The sequence below is a fragment of the Microcebus murinus genome, chromosome 24, assembly GCF_040939455.1.
Source record: "Microcebus murinus isolate Inina chromosome 24, M.murinus_Inina_mat1.0, whole genome shotgun sequence".
Classification (NCBI taxonomy): domain Eukaryota; kingdom Metazoa; phylum Chordata; class Mammalia; order Primates; family Cheirogaleidae; genus Microcebus; species Microcebus murinus.
Window position 1 is genome coordinate 10040774 of NC_134127.1, and position 15595 is coordinate 10056368.

The following is a 15595-nucleotide window of genomic DNA, read 5'->3' on the forward strand; positions in this document are numbered from 1 at the left end:
TAGTGACAGGTGTTTCTAACTTTGGAAAGAGGAGAAATAAAGACTAGATGCTTTCAGGCAGGTATGCAGCACAGCATGAATATGCACAGTGAACTTCACAGACAGGGTATATGAACCAGACTTAAGTGGTTTAAACAATGTTGGCTTGAGGTGGGTAACAACTAGATATGATAGAGAGGGCCAGACAGAGAGGAAACACATGGACAGAAAATGCCAGAACTGAAGTTCAGTTCATCTCTTGAGAGGAGGGCTATTCCATAGGCTTATAGCAAGAGTATAGATATGATATTGATAGTGTCAAGTTGTTGATTTAAACCTACTTAAGTAGCTGGCCGGTTAGCTCAGTTGGTTAGAGCGTGGTGCTGATAAACCTACTTAAGTGTCTTGAATTTAAATTCTCCCAAATACTCTCTATGACACCCACTGAACCAGCCCAATCATTACAGGAATCTCAGCTGTAATAGTAATTTCACAGGAACTTCATCTATACTCTTCCCTTCTGCAATTTCTCTCCTTCAAATCAATCCTACGTAGTTGCTGCCAGTCTAATGTTTCTATAATACCATTAGCTTCTCAAAACCTTAGAGTAGTACATCATGATAGTTTCCAAACTCTATTCTGTGGCGCTCTAAGGATTGAAAGACACCCATAAGGACTTTCTTAGAGGCTGGAAGGCTCTTGGATCTTTTTTTCTCACTCTTCAACTTCAACCAGAATTATTCTACTTTAATCTGTTTTACCTATTAGATAAACTTTCGTCTAAATTTGAAATTCTATGGTTAAAGTAGTCTGGGAAAACTAGAGGTATATGACATACACTAAGCTTAGCCTGCCTCTTTACAAGTTTCAAAGCCATCTATAATCTGGCCAAACAACCCATTCAACATCTTTCCTATGAGTCTCTCATAGTTGCTCCCTATCTCTAGATTATTGCTTTGTGACAGTCCTACTACAACTCTTTCCCTCCAGCCAGTACAAACTAGTCACAATTTGTCAGATCCAGTATGCACTCTCATATCAAACTGTCTTTGCACATTCTAGTCCTTCTTTCTGGAATTCTATAACCAATTCCTTTCCCCTCATCACCTGCTGCCCTGGCACACTTGACAAAGTTCTATTCACATGTTCAGACTCTATTCTAATTACATCTCCCTAGATGGACAACCCCACTTACACAACCTTCCTTGACAGAGCTGGTGCTGCCTCTATGCACTTAAGCACTAGGTACAGACTGCTATTTATACTAGCCTGAGACAGTTTATCCACATACCTATCTCTCCCACACTACACACAGATTCTCTGTATCAGAGGGACTGTTTTATGCTCAATACAAAGAAAGTATTCAATAAACACCAGGAGAATTATCATTTGAGAAATATCTATTTCCACTATGGAGAAGAGAGAAGAATAAGGATGATTAAGCCTCACACCTGAATTTCATCTCTCATAAACTTATGATGAGTCGCTTTCCTTTGGGCGAAACTCATGCCTGCATGGTATGTTCCACAGGATAAATTCAGTTTGTTAAGTTCAGCTGTAACTTTTTCTGTCATTTTTCTGGAAGTACAATAGATGATAGTTGGACCTTCAAATTCCCATTCAGAGCTAAAGAAAAAGAAGAACAGAAGAATACATATATATATATATATATATATATATATATATATATATATACACACACACACATATATATATATATATATGTTTCAGACCAGTTTGGGCTTTATCTTATTTTTCCTTTCTACTTTCTAAATAAAAGGCTAAAAGGAGAAAGCATATTGAAAACAATGATATATTTAAATGAACAAAAATTTAAAACATTATGGATAATCAAATGTGGAAATGAATTGTGGTAAGCCTCAGAAACTCAGTTTTGGTTCAAATTAAAATTAAAACCATAAACAAGTATATTTGTTTTAGCTGAAACCTTGATAAAAAAACTTATAAACTACTGATAAAAACACTTTAAGGAATGCAATGCTCTAAATTAACAATTAGTGTTAATTTACATGAGAGGTAAATAAATATTTACACAGGAATATGCCTAAAATGTTACATTGTTTTTATTTTCTTATAATCATAAAGCTGAGTTTCTGTATGTTTACTAAAAGAGATTTCATGTAACAATGAAAAATTGTTTTTATAGCTCAAAGAAGTATTTACCATTAATCTTGAGACTGAATGTTACAGAAAATAATACCTATTAGAAAGTCTGTTGTAGAAACTTGCACTTATTAAAAGTGTTAACAATTTCCATGTTCTATTTCCATATAACATTTATTTAGTGCCTCAAAATACTCCAAATTTACATTAATGCATTCATTTATGCTGACAATCAATATAAAAAGACTGTACTAGTTTAGATTTATGAAAAGTTTTTTTGTTACTCTTAATGCATATACCCTGTAATTCATTTTCATTTTAGGATTCTAATTTACAAAAATACTTGCATATCTGCCAAAACATACATGTACACAGCAAAACTATAATAGTAAAAAATAACCTAAATGTTCATCATTATGTGTACTCACACTATGAAATATATTAAGCAAACATGTAAAAAATTAAACATTAAAAAAGTTTATAAAACCTTTTTTTTTTTTTTTTTTTTTTTTTGAGACAGAGTCTCACTTTGTTGCCCAGGCTAGAGTACCTATAAAACCTTTAAGAAGGATTATAGCAAAAGTCACTGAAACTTAAGCAGAAGAAAAAAGGTAATAATTTCACTGGAAGTCTTACTGAATAACATACCCAAAGCAATTTTTGATTGTAACCAAACAGGTTTCAATATCAAATTTACAGTACACATCAGAGTGAGGGAAAAAATATTTTTTTTTTACCATACACAAATCTTATTTTCAAAACATGTTTTCAAAGAAAAAAACTGTTCACCAAAACTTGGATATCTTAAACAGATAAGGCCCTAATTTAAGAAAGCACAATATATGGAAAGATAGCCAAGATATCTTAAATGAAAAAAGAAAATGGCAGAAGAAATGGATATAGTATGAAACTATTTCTGCATAAACTTAACAAAAAACTGGGAGTGTGCATCTACACAGTAATAGTCAGAGAAAAGAAGTCTATACAGCTAAATGCCAAAATACCAACAGTGATTATAACTGAGGAATGGGACTGAAAGACTGAATTACTTTTCAATTTACATGTATCTGTATTGTTGCATGTATCTGTTGAAACTTTGATAAAAATTTATAAATTATTCATACAAATACTTTTGGGAATGCAATGCACTAGATTAACAATTAGTCTTAATTTATGTAAGAGAGGTAAGTGATTATTTACATAGGAGTATGCATAATATTTGTTACACTGTTCTTATTCTGTCTTAGGATCATAAAGTTGAGTTTCTATATGTTTACTAAAAAGCAAGAGCTAGGCCATGTATGGTGGCTCACATGTATAATCCCAGCACTTTCAGAGGCCAAGGAAGGATTCACTTGAGGCCAGGAGTTTGAGACCAGCCTGAGCAACGAAGCAAGACTCTCATCTCTACAAAAAATAAAAACATAAGTGAGGCATTATGGCACTACCCGGGAGGCTGAGACAAGAGGATTGCTTGAGCCCAGGAGTTTGAGGTTGCGGTGAGCTATGATCATGCCACTGCATTCTAGCCCAGGCAACAGAGCAAGATCCTGTCTCAAATAAACAAATAAAAAGAGCTTTCTTACATTAGGTTATTAAGTATTACATATCTGATTTCCTTAAGCACTAAGTCTGACAGTTGCTATCTCTCGATATTTCACTTTGACAATTCTTGTTCTATGTTTGTTGTGAAGGTACATCCTCAGTCTTTCAAAGGCACATTTTGGCTCGTGATTATCTTTCACATTTTTTAAAGCAAATTTGTGTGAAACTATGGATAAGTCAAATTCATGTTATTTTCAAGTATGAGTTCCATCGTAGAACCAATGCAGCACAGACAGCTCAAAATATCAACGTGTGTGGGGAAAGATGTGGCTAATGAACGCACAGTACATCAATGGTTTGAGAAGTTCTGTTCTGGTGACTTTAATCTTGAAAATGAGCCACGTGGGCAACCTGAGACCAAGGTGGATAGTGATGAGCTCAAAGCTGCAGTGGAAGTAAATCCACCTCAACTTACATGTGAATTAGCAGCAAGGTTTGATGTTACTATTCCAACATATTGGACCATTTGAAACAAACTGGCAAAGTAAAGAAGCTGGATAGATGGGTTCTGCATGAATTGAACGAGTGTCAGAAGAGAAATCGTCTGGAAGCTTGCCCTTTTTTGCTGTCACAACATAGAGGCGAACCATTCCTACACTGTATTGTTGTGTGTGATAAAACTGGATTTCAATTTGACAATTGAAAGTGTTCAGCACAATGGATGGATAAGGATGAAGTGCTGAAACATAGTCCACAGCTGAATATTAATCAAAAAAGCGCTAATGGTATCCGCTTGGTGGTCCGACACTAGTATTATCCACTACAGCTTCATGAAACCTAGTTAGTCGATTATAGCAGATGTCTACTGCGACCAACTTGATGAAAGGATGGGCATGCTTGCAATTAAGCAGCCAAGATTGATCAATAGAGATAGGCCCATCCTCTTGCAAGACAAAGCTCATCTACATGCTGCACAAATATCGCTACTTAAACTACAGCAGCTCGGCTTGGAAACTCTCTGTCATCCACCATATTCACCAGACCTTGCACCAAGTGACTACCACTTCTTCCAGGCTGTGGACCACTTCTTACAAAGAAAAATACTCAATTCTCAACAAGCTGTGGAAAATACCTTTGGCAATTTCATTGCCAATTGCTCTCCAGGCTTCCTCGCTGCCAGCATAAACAGGAAACTGCTAAAATGGCAAACCTATGTTGATAACTTAGGCACATATTTGATTAACTGTACTGCTTCTTATTTGAGAGATAATAAACTACACTTTTGATTTAAATCGGACATTTCATATTTAATGACCTTGTCTAAATTTCCTAAGATTGAAGTTAATCATGTAATTAGTGAACTAGATAGAATTCATATGAAAGACTTATTTTCTGTTTGTTTATTTGTCAATTATTAAGAGAATATGTCCTGTTCAAGCAACAGGAGTTATGATTTGTGAATTATAGATTAAAAATAAGGCATAAAATACCACTTGCAGAAGTTGCTTTGGAGGATTAAAATATTAGATTAGTTTCTGTCTTCAAAAATAGACTTTTTCCTCAGTCACTGAATTAATCATAATAACACTACATTTGACTTGAACCAAAGCTGGGTAAAATTTGAATATGTTAAATATGCATTAGAATAGTAAATAAAATTTCTAAAAAGAAGGAAATCATTACCAAAATTCATCAGCCATTAAATCCTTACCTCGTCTTTTTGACAAGAAATTGTTTCAGATCCTGAAGGATATTCCCTGTTTTTTTTGCAACTTCTAAATACAGGTTTGGTCGATCAAAACCAGTACAGGTAAATTGAGGGTCCCTCAGATATAAGCAACGTGCAATGTCTTTCTGGATCGTAGAACTTGCAGTCGCAGTGAGTGCAACAACTGGAACCTGAATGAAGTGAAATTGATTTTTTAAAAAAGAACTCATTAATTCCCAACATTTTTACTGCTTTCTTACAAAGAGACTGCCAATACAACTACAGGAGGTACAGTGTCAAAAATGCAACTTTAAAATTATTCTTTTTTAAAAAAGAAAAAGAAGAAACCTACTTACAAATTTCTCAGTCTTCTGAATACAAATATTTACTTTTTAAAAATCAGAAATCACTTAAATAAAACACTAAATCCACTGGGTTCCCAAATGCAATTTACCTTGTCTTATTAAATTAAGCCTACTTATTAGCTATCCACTTCTCCATTTCTTATTTTTAACATTTATTATATCTGCAATAGTGTTGATATAAGCAGGCAACATATTATGCCTTATTTCTGATTAATCTATAATTCATAAATTATAAACCCTTCAATTCACTGAAAATCTAACTATATAAAGCAATGAGTCTTTTTTGTTCCCTATATTAAATATATCGGTTTATGGCTTCACAAATCTAGAAGCAAAGTTCCCAATGACCTAGATAACCTCTCTCCAGTTTTACTAAGTTAACCAATGGCATACTACATATAAGAAATATGTATAAAATGAAACATTGATTCCTTAAGCAACCAAGTCATGTACTATTTTTCAGTCTAGTGAAGACTTCTTGACTGGATTAGCAGACACAGCAGGTACCAGGAAAAACAAACACGTCATCTTTTGAAATTCTAAGGTGGGATAACAATATACCACTCATAATATCTTTGTTCCTATTATAATAGGAAGTTAGACTCAACTATGCTATTATTTCATAATCAGGAAAAATAGCCTATCTTAAAATTGTTACTAAATTATTAGCTGTTCTATCACCAAGAATAAAACTTTCCTAAAAATATTCTTTTTGGGTAGGACACAGTGGCTCACAGCTGTAATCCTAGCACTTTGGAAGGCTGAGTTGTGAGGATCACTGGAGCCCAGGACTTTGAGACCAGCCTGAGCAAGACCCAATCTATACAAAAAAGAAAAATTAGTTGGTCATGGTATTGCATGCCTATAGTCTCAACTGCTTGGAAGACTGAGGCAAGAGGATTGCTTGAGCCCAGGAATTTGAGATTACAGTGAGCTATGATGATGCCACTGTATTCTAAACCAGAAAACAGAGTGAGATCTTGTCTCAAAAAGAAAAAAAAAAAAATACTGTTTTGGTCTGTTATAGATACTAGAAATAGTATCTTCATAAAACAGCTCTTCTGATAAACATCTACTTCACAAACCAGCTTAAGCAATTATCTTTTATGTAAATGAAAATCCACGTGCAATTTTCCAATTTGAAAGAATTACTGAGTTTGACTGAAAACAAGATACAATTTATCAAAACTTGTTATCTATTCTTATAATCAATAGCTTTACGAATTAAAAATTATCTCAAAACTTGTGTAAAAACAATCAAGTTTGACAGTAATTTTTTCAAATAAAAAAATTAAATCAAAATCAAATTGACCAGGTAATTGGCCTCATTTTTGCATTCTTTATCCTTAAATTTTGTAAAACTATTCTAAAAGGTAAATTTCATTGATTTTTGGCTTACAGTTCTTTGAATTTAGAGTATCTGCCTAATGACTTAAGAGACAAGCCAATTTATAAAGAGATTAGGTTTTCTAATTAAGCTCTAACATAGATATATGTGTTAATATACAAGTATTAACAAACATAAGGCTGGGAATAAGGGATGTTGAAAAATTAAATGTTCATAGGACATATACATTCTCACCCTCACAAAAAAGCATCTTCACCAATCTAAGTGTTTTAATCAAACACTTTATAAATGCACTATTAATAATAAAGTACTATTAATAATAGCACCATTAATAATAAAGTTTAAGTGCATATGCAGATAAAAACAGAAGTTTTCAGGATTTCAGACCACAGGAAAAGAGGGTTGGGTTTGTTTTAAGAAATACAATGTATGAGTGGATAGGCAATACATTTATGAAAATAAAGAAATGAGCATGAAACATCTTCAAGAAGTTAACAGAAAAATCAGGCATAAGAGTAGCATAGTGGTGAAAAAATCTGGCTTGGAATCAGACTGCCTGAGCCTAAATCTTGCCTTTGCCACTTTGTGAGATTTTGAGCTCTTTAACTCTCTAAGCTTTGGTTTCCTCATCTATAAAATGACTACAATAACAGCACCGATCTCATAAAGTTGTTAAGATGAAATAAGATAAAATCCGTAAAGTGCTGAACGTAATGTATGGCATATAGTAAGTACTCAAAAACTGTCAACGATTACTAGTATTGTTACTGCAACAACTGAAAAGAATTCTATACAAGAACTCCAGACATGGGTACTACTCCCAGATTTGCCACTGACTTTGGCAAGGGCTCAGTTTTTTCCCTCAAAAAAATGAGATAGAGAGGGCTACGTGATCTGTTAGGGAGACCATTCCAACTTAAAATTTCCCATTTTGCTACTAGCCACTCCCTATCCTATAACCTGCTAATAGTGAAGATCGCTATAAAATCACTCTTAACCTTGCTCGGTGGCTCATGCCTGTAATCCCAGCATTCTGGGAGACAGAGGTGGGAGGATCACTTGGGCTCTGTAGTTCGAAACCAGCCTGAGCAAGAATGAGACCCCATCTCTACCAAAATTAGAAAAAATTAGCCAGGCATGGTGGCACGGGCCTGTAGTCCAGCTACTCAGGAGGATCGCCTGAGCCCAAGAGTTTGAGTCTCCAGTGAGCTATGACGACTCCACTGCACTCTAGCTGGGGCAACAGAGCAAGACACTATCTCAAAAATAAATAAATAAATAAAATCACTCTTTTCCCTCAACATTCTAGAAAGTGACAGTTAAGAATATTGCTTCTACACCTAGAAAATAGAAGTAACAGAATATATTAACATTAAAGAAACAATAAATTTTCACTTAAGCAATGAACAGAACCTTTTCTCTTACAAGTATGTGATATTTTATGACATTTAAAATTTATAAACTAGGGTGAAGCTTAAAAATAACATACAGGCAGATTATGAGAAGAGTAACCACACATCCTCCTTTGCTGGGATGCTTCCAGTTTACACTTGTAGTCATGGTACAATTATTAACAACTTAAACCCTTTCATTTTCAGAAGCAAACTGGTTTGGATGATAAATTATACTGCTACCTATTTATACAAGTTCTTAACTCACAAAATCTATTTAAGTTGGCAAGTCTTGATTTCTTCAGTAACAGGTACCAAGTTTTATTAAAACAAATCACCAAATATAAATTAATCTTATGAGTATAAATTTAGGAAGATCTTAGTCATATACTTGAAGAGTATGGCACCCACAGATTGAGAGAATTCTAACTATTCCATCTGCTCCTAAATTTAGGTCATGTTGCCAATTCTAACTCTGTACTCCCTAACATCACATACTTCATTCATTCACTCATTCTCAACAGTCACAGAATGTCTACTATGACCTGACCTTTGTAACGGTACTGGGGAAAAAGTAATGGAAATGATCAACGTGTCTTACAGACTTAATAGTTCCTCTTATTTGAATTTTACAGAATTTAAAATTGGATGATATGGAGTTTTCTGCCTGGCCGTTCTTTCTCAAGACTCACTTTGTCTGATTCCCTAAAAACAGGAATTTTTATTCTAAATGGTTTAGCGATCTCTTTGCTATTTTTGAACTTACTGAAATAACATGGTGTGAAACATCCCAGGTTGACACCAGTCGTCCTAGTGTAATTGGAATTAGGAGGAGGGAAAAAGCACCAAGAACAGTGAGAATAATGACAGTCCTACAACCACCAGGTGGCATTTGTCACCACTTAGCTAATAAAGAAGATTCTTGAAAATATCAGGGGAAAAAGGTTTTCTCAGCCTTGCTTGACAGCCTCCTTCCCTGGAGGCTCAACAGAAGGAATATGCTTTAGTAATCACATCAAGAACTGAAAATGATTCAATGACTCCATAGCCAGACATATTAAAAGATTTCATTCAAACTAAAAAGTGTTTAAGAATGGTATTTTAAAAAGCAGTTAAAATTCCTTTAACAAAATCCTTCTATTAATAGAATCAAAGGCCTAGGAAAGGATTACAGAAAGCAATCTTCCTAGTTTCCAAAAGCTTACTTTAAACCATTCTAAATTAATGGAAATCAGTCCTCCAGGGTACTGTACCTAGTGACTTTCACCATAGAAATCCCTATTACATGTACTATTAACACGATTACTTTTTCTATATTACTTGCTAACTGGCATACTCAAGTATTTTGTTGGTATGTTTTATTTTAATATCTGATCCAACCAAATTTTTATGAGAAAAGCTAACAAAAAGAAAATATGTTTAAGACCCTTCTCAATTTGCTATCTATAAGCAAGATTAATGAACAAGGAAATTGAACTAGACAATATACCAAAAGAATAACAAACAATTCTAACACTTTTTCTGAGTATACATTGCCTCGCTACTACCAGGAAAACTTAAACATAAGCCGGCTTTGTCGATTCATTCAAAATTAACACAGCAGGCTAGAGAACCCAGAATAAGACCCACACAAATATACTCAAAACAATTTTCAACAAAGGGCCAAAACCAATTTAATAAAGGAAGGACAGCCTTTTCAACAAATGGTCTGGAGAAACCAAACATCTGCAGAGAAACCAATGAACCTTAACCTAAACCTCACACCTTATACAAAATTTAACTCAAAAATGGATCACAGACCCAAATGTAAAACATACCACTATAAAAACTTTAGAGAAAGTAATCAGATTCTAGGGCTAAGCAAAGAACACAATCCATAAAAGAAAAAATTGATAAACTGAATTTCATAGAAATTTAAAATATTTACTCTGTGAAAGACACACTGTGGAAAGGATGAAAAGACAAGCTACAAACTGGAAGGAAATATCTACAAACCACATATCTGACCAAGATCTCATATCTATAATATAGTTTTTTAAAACTAGACAGAAAAAACCCCAAGTCCTCCAATTAAATCAGGCATTTCATCAAGGAGGCAAATTAGCACATGAAAAGATTTTCAACATCATTACCTATTAGAGAGATGCAAATTATAAACATGAGATATCACTTCACACCTATCAAAATGACTAAAATGATAGTGGCAACAACAAATGGTGACAAGGATGAGAAGAAACTAGATCACTCACACACTGCTGGTAGGAATGTAAGTAAAATGGTATAGGCACTCTAGAAAACAACTTGGCAGTTCCTTACAAAACTAACCATGCACTACCATAGGACCTAGCAACTACAATCCTGGGCATTTATCCCAGAGAAATGAAAATTTACCTTTATAGGTTGTTTAACCATTCACCTATTGAAGGATCTTCAAATTATAGTACACAAATGTTCACGGCATCTTTATTCATAATGGCCAAAAATTGGAAAACAACCCAAAAGTTCTTCAACTGGTGAATGGTTAAATAAACTGTGGTGCCTCTATACCATGGAATACCATGCAGCAATTAAAAGGGATAAAACTTTTGAAATACCATCATGTGTCACTTAACATTTCAGTCAACGACAGACTGCATATACAACAGTGGTCCCATGAGATTCTAACAGGGCTGAAAAACACCTATTGCCTAGTGACGTCATAACCTTCTTAACATCGTAGCACCATGCATTACTCAGATTTGTGGTGATACTGGTGTAAACAAACCTGTGCTGCCAGTCATATAAAAGCACAGCATATACAATTGTATACAGTATATAATACTTGACAATGACAATAAATGACTATGTTACTAGTTTATGTATTTACTACACTATACTTTTTATCATTATTTTACAGCGTACTTCGTCTACTTATAAAAAAAAAAAAAAGCCAGGCATGGTGGCTCACACCTGTAACCCTAGCACTTTGGGAGGGTGAGGTGGTAGGATCACTTAAGGCCAGGGGTTCAAGTCCAGCCTGGGCAATAGTGAGAGCTTGTCTCTCCAGAAAAATTAAAAAATTATCCAGGTATGGTGGTACACCTATAGTCCCAACTACTTGGGAGGCTAAAGCAGGAGGACTGCTTGAGCCAGTAGTTTGAGGCTGCAGTGAGCTATGATGATGCCACTGCACTCTAGCCTAGGCAACAAAGCCAGACCTTGTCTCAAAAAAAAAAAAAAAAAAAAAGTTAACTATAAAACAGCCTCAGGCAGGTTCTTTAGGAGGTATTCCAAAAAAAAGCACTGCTATCATAGGAGGTGACAGATCCATGCCTGTTGTTGCCCCTGAAGACCTTCCAGTGGGCCAAGATGTGGAGGTGGAAGACAGTGATTGATGATCCTCACCCTGTGTTCACCTAGGCTAATGTGTGTTTTTTGTCTTAGGTTTTATTAATAACAAAAAAGGTTAAAAAGTGGAAAATATTAGAAAAAAGCTTATAGAATAAGGATATGAAGAAAGAAAATATTTTTGTACAATGTGTTTTAACTTAAGTGTTATTACAAGAGTCAAGTTTTTTTATAAAGTAAAAATGTTACAAGCTAAGGTTAATCTTCAATTTATTATCGAAGAACATAAAATGTTTTTTATAAATTTAGTGTAACCTAAGTGTACAGTGTTCAAGTCTACAGTAGTACACAGTAATGTCATAGGCCATCAGGTTCACTGACACCCAGAGCAACTTCCCGTCCTGCAAGCTCCATTCATGGTAAACTCCTTATACAGATGTACCATTTTTTAAATCTTTTATATGATAAATGGCTCTATGAACAAATTTCAATGAAACCTATATGCTTTTTTTATAATCTTTTCCCTGAACTAACCTTTGACCTTTTGAGTTGTTTCCCAGAAAGGATGGATTTTCTGCAAGACAAAGGAGCTGGGCAGACTACCTGACAAGATTCACCATCTCCCACAACCTGCCTGCAACGGACAAGACTTCTACCTTGTTGTGTGAAAAAAATTCCCCTCTTCCTTGGCAATCCTCATTGTCTCAACAGTTGGATATTTATGCCACAAACAACTGGACCTAAGCTGAAACTCCCGTGTGGTTTTGACAATAATACCAATTTTTACTATAGCTTTTCTATGTTTAGATACACAAATACTTAACCATTGTGTTACAACTGCCTACCATATTAAGTACAGTAACATGCTAAACAGAGTTGTAGCCTAGAGGCAATACGCTATATCATCTAGGTTTGCATAAGTACGGTATACAATGTTCATACAATGACAAAGTCACCCAACAAAAAAGTCACCCAATGACACTTCTCAGAACGTATCCCCTTGTTAAGTAATGCATGACTATACACCACAACTTGGATGGATCTCAAGAGAATTATGCTGAGTGAAAAAAACTAATTCCAAAAGATGACAACTTATATAACATTTATATAACATTAATTTATATAACATTCTTGAAATTATGTAATTGTAGAGACGGAGACCAGATCAGCAGTTTCCAGGGGATAGGGGTGCAGGTGGGGAGGTTGGCAGGTTAACAGGTGTGGCTATAAAAGGATAGCTCCAGGGAGCCTTGTGGTAATAGAACAGTTTGGTTATTTTGATTGCAGTGGTAGTTACACAAATTTGCATATGAGACAAAATTGTATAGAACAATACACATACACAAATGAGTACTTATAAAACTGGTGAAATAAGAATAAACTCTGGATATTGTATAAATGTCATGTCTAGCTTTGATATTGCACTATAGTCATGCAAGATGTTACCATTTGGGAAACTGGGTTAAAGGTACATAGGACCACTCTGTACATTTTTTTAGAACTTTCTGTGGATCTATAATTTTCAAAATAAAAAATATAACAGTGCTAATATTGTAAGTTTTCAAGACATTCATGTAAAATACACCATTCATATAGAACATCCATGTAAAAATTTGCTATTCTTTATATAAGGAAGAAATAATTCTAATACTAAAAGCCTTAATAAATCCTCCTTTAAAATGGTCTAATTTTTAGGTTTTTAATTATGATGCAAAAGGGTGACCATGCTTTCACAGCGTCCTAGAGTAAAAGGACATATGGATAAAAGATCACTGGGAAGACATGGGAATCTAACCATGGTTCTAAAGCAGCAGTCTGGAAACCATGGCCTGCAAGACAATATGGCCCAAAGTCTATTTTGTTATGACCCAAAAGCAAAGAATGTAATGCTTTACATTTTTAAGGCATTGTTAAAAAAGGAGAGAGAAAAAGAAATATGTGACAAAAGACTACATGTAGCCTATGAAGCCTGAAATATTTACTACTGGATCCTTTCAGAAAAGGTTTGCCAAGCCTCATTCTGCAGCATTCCTCAATAAATTATATGCCAACCTTAGAATTTTAAACAAAATCTTTTCCCTGCTTACATCATCCATTTGCCCTTTCACATAGAAGTCTTCAGCTTTTTGGCCACTCCCCAATCCTGAACAGTCCCCTTAGTAAGAATGTCATTTCAAGACATTAGACTTGGCAAAGCTTACCAATGGGAGTGCTGTCTTTAGGGAGCCCAGTTGCCTGAATGACGTTCTAAATTCATGGCCCCATTCAGAAATACAGTGAGCCTCATCCACAGCAATAAGCGTGATACCTATAAAAGAGAAAAAAGACACAAATAGGGAAAATGAAGTTCAAAGAGAAAGAATAAACTCACCTAAATCAATATTAATTTCTTCACTTAGAATACATATTACCAAAAGAAGAACAAATAATCCAAATCAAAGTATTTCATTCATATAAAAATAAAAGCATAAATAACATCAGATAACACTAAAAATCATTTTTAGGAATAGGGAGAGGGGAGAGACATAAAAGCCATAAAAATTTTAAGAAGTATTTATACATTAATCCAAACAACATATTTATTGGATTTCAGCTTTCATCATTAGTCCTTGGAGAGATGAATTGCTTACTATGACTTTGTCCCCAAAACCATCACTCATGAACCACCTGCAACAACAATGCCTTTTAAAAAAGAACAGTTAGGATGGAGAGCTTAGGGTGAGGGTGGAGAAAGAATTCTCAACACAAAATTAGGATAGAAAAAAGTAAGTTTATTTTACTTTCTCTGAGAAAGACAGAAAAGGGAAAGAGACATAGAGAGACAGAAGAGAAAAGGCACAGCACCCAGAAGGAAAAAAGGGGCTTGCAAAAAAGGGGCTCCTCCCCAAGCAAGAGGAGCTCAAGATTTTTATGCCTAAAAAGGGGGGAAACAGAAAAATTTACTGCTGTAGACTGATTAGCAGGCAACAGCTGTGAGATGTCAGGGTGTTTGTTTTTCCCTTTTTTCTTCTTCTGGAGACTGGCTTATCAATGTAGTCTGGCCAAACTGGTCTGGTGAATATAGAGGAGGAAGATTTATACTTCCTGTCTGCTGACCTCTTTTCAAATGCAGGTACTTAATTCTCAAAGACAGCAAGTTAAGACCCACAAGATTAGTTTTAAAGACAGCGAGCTAGTTTATTTTTCTCTGTTAGGTAGTTTATTAGCAAGACTGTCCTTTCAAGAAATGTTCTATTTCTCTTTGATAATACTTTCAATTTTATCTCATGGAATAGCTATTAAAAAAGATAAAAAGGAGCACATATCTATTAAAATTAAGTGCATCACTATCCATGACTGATATGTATCATATTGTAGAGAGTCCCTCTGAAACACCAGTATCAGAAGACAGGATGACATCTACATTTTCTAATGTAAAACAGTATGGGAAGAACTGTCTCATTATGTACAAAGTAGGTAAGAAGAAATATAATTTGTCCTTTCTTCCCCTAGTAGCATCTCTACTCTGCCCCCATACCATACACATACATTGAAACAGAATCAACAGTGTGTAGTAATGCATTTCAGAAAAGGATTTTATAGTATAACTAACCACTGATTAAAATGTTTTCAGATATTTCAAAGTAGGAACAGTACTTTTGTCCTCAATTACCAAATTAATACTTAAGACAAGAATAATTTTTCCCTTTAGCAGGTATGATGATTACTTGATACTTCTCTGAGCATTAATCATGTTCTGACAGTAGTAGGGTGATTAAAAACCTGTGCTTGGCAGTCAGAATGCCTGGATGCAGAACCTAGCTCTGCC

The 15595-nt window shown here is 34.7% G+C and overlaps 1 protein-coding gene across 7 annotated transcripts in view; it reads right to left on the reverse strand.

The window, feature by feature from the left end:
• Window positions 1-15595, reverse strand: part of WRN (WRN RecQ like helicase) — a 107604-nt gene that overhangs the window by 40391 nt on the left and 51618 nt on the right. For all 7 annotated transcript variants that reach the window (XM_075997126.1, XM_020282486.2, XM_075997128.1 and 4 more), the window contains 3 exons: window positions 13989-14095; window positions 5360-5547; window positions 1431-1605 (listed from right to left, as the gene is read on the reverse strand). In XM_075997126.1, the coding sequence (XP_075853241.1) occupies window positions 1431-1605; window positions 5360-5547; window positions 13989-14095 (470 nt within the window). The remainder of the gene's footprint in view (window positions 1-1430; window positions 1606-5359; window positions 5548-13988; window positions 14096-15595) is intronic.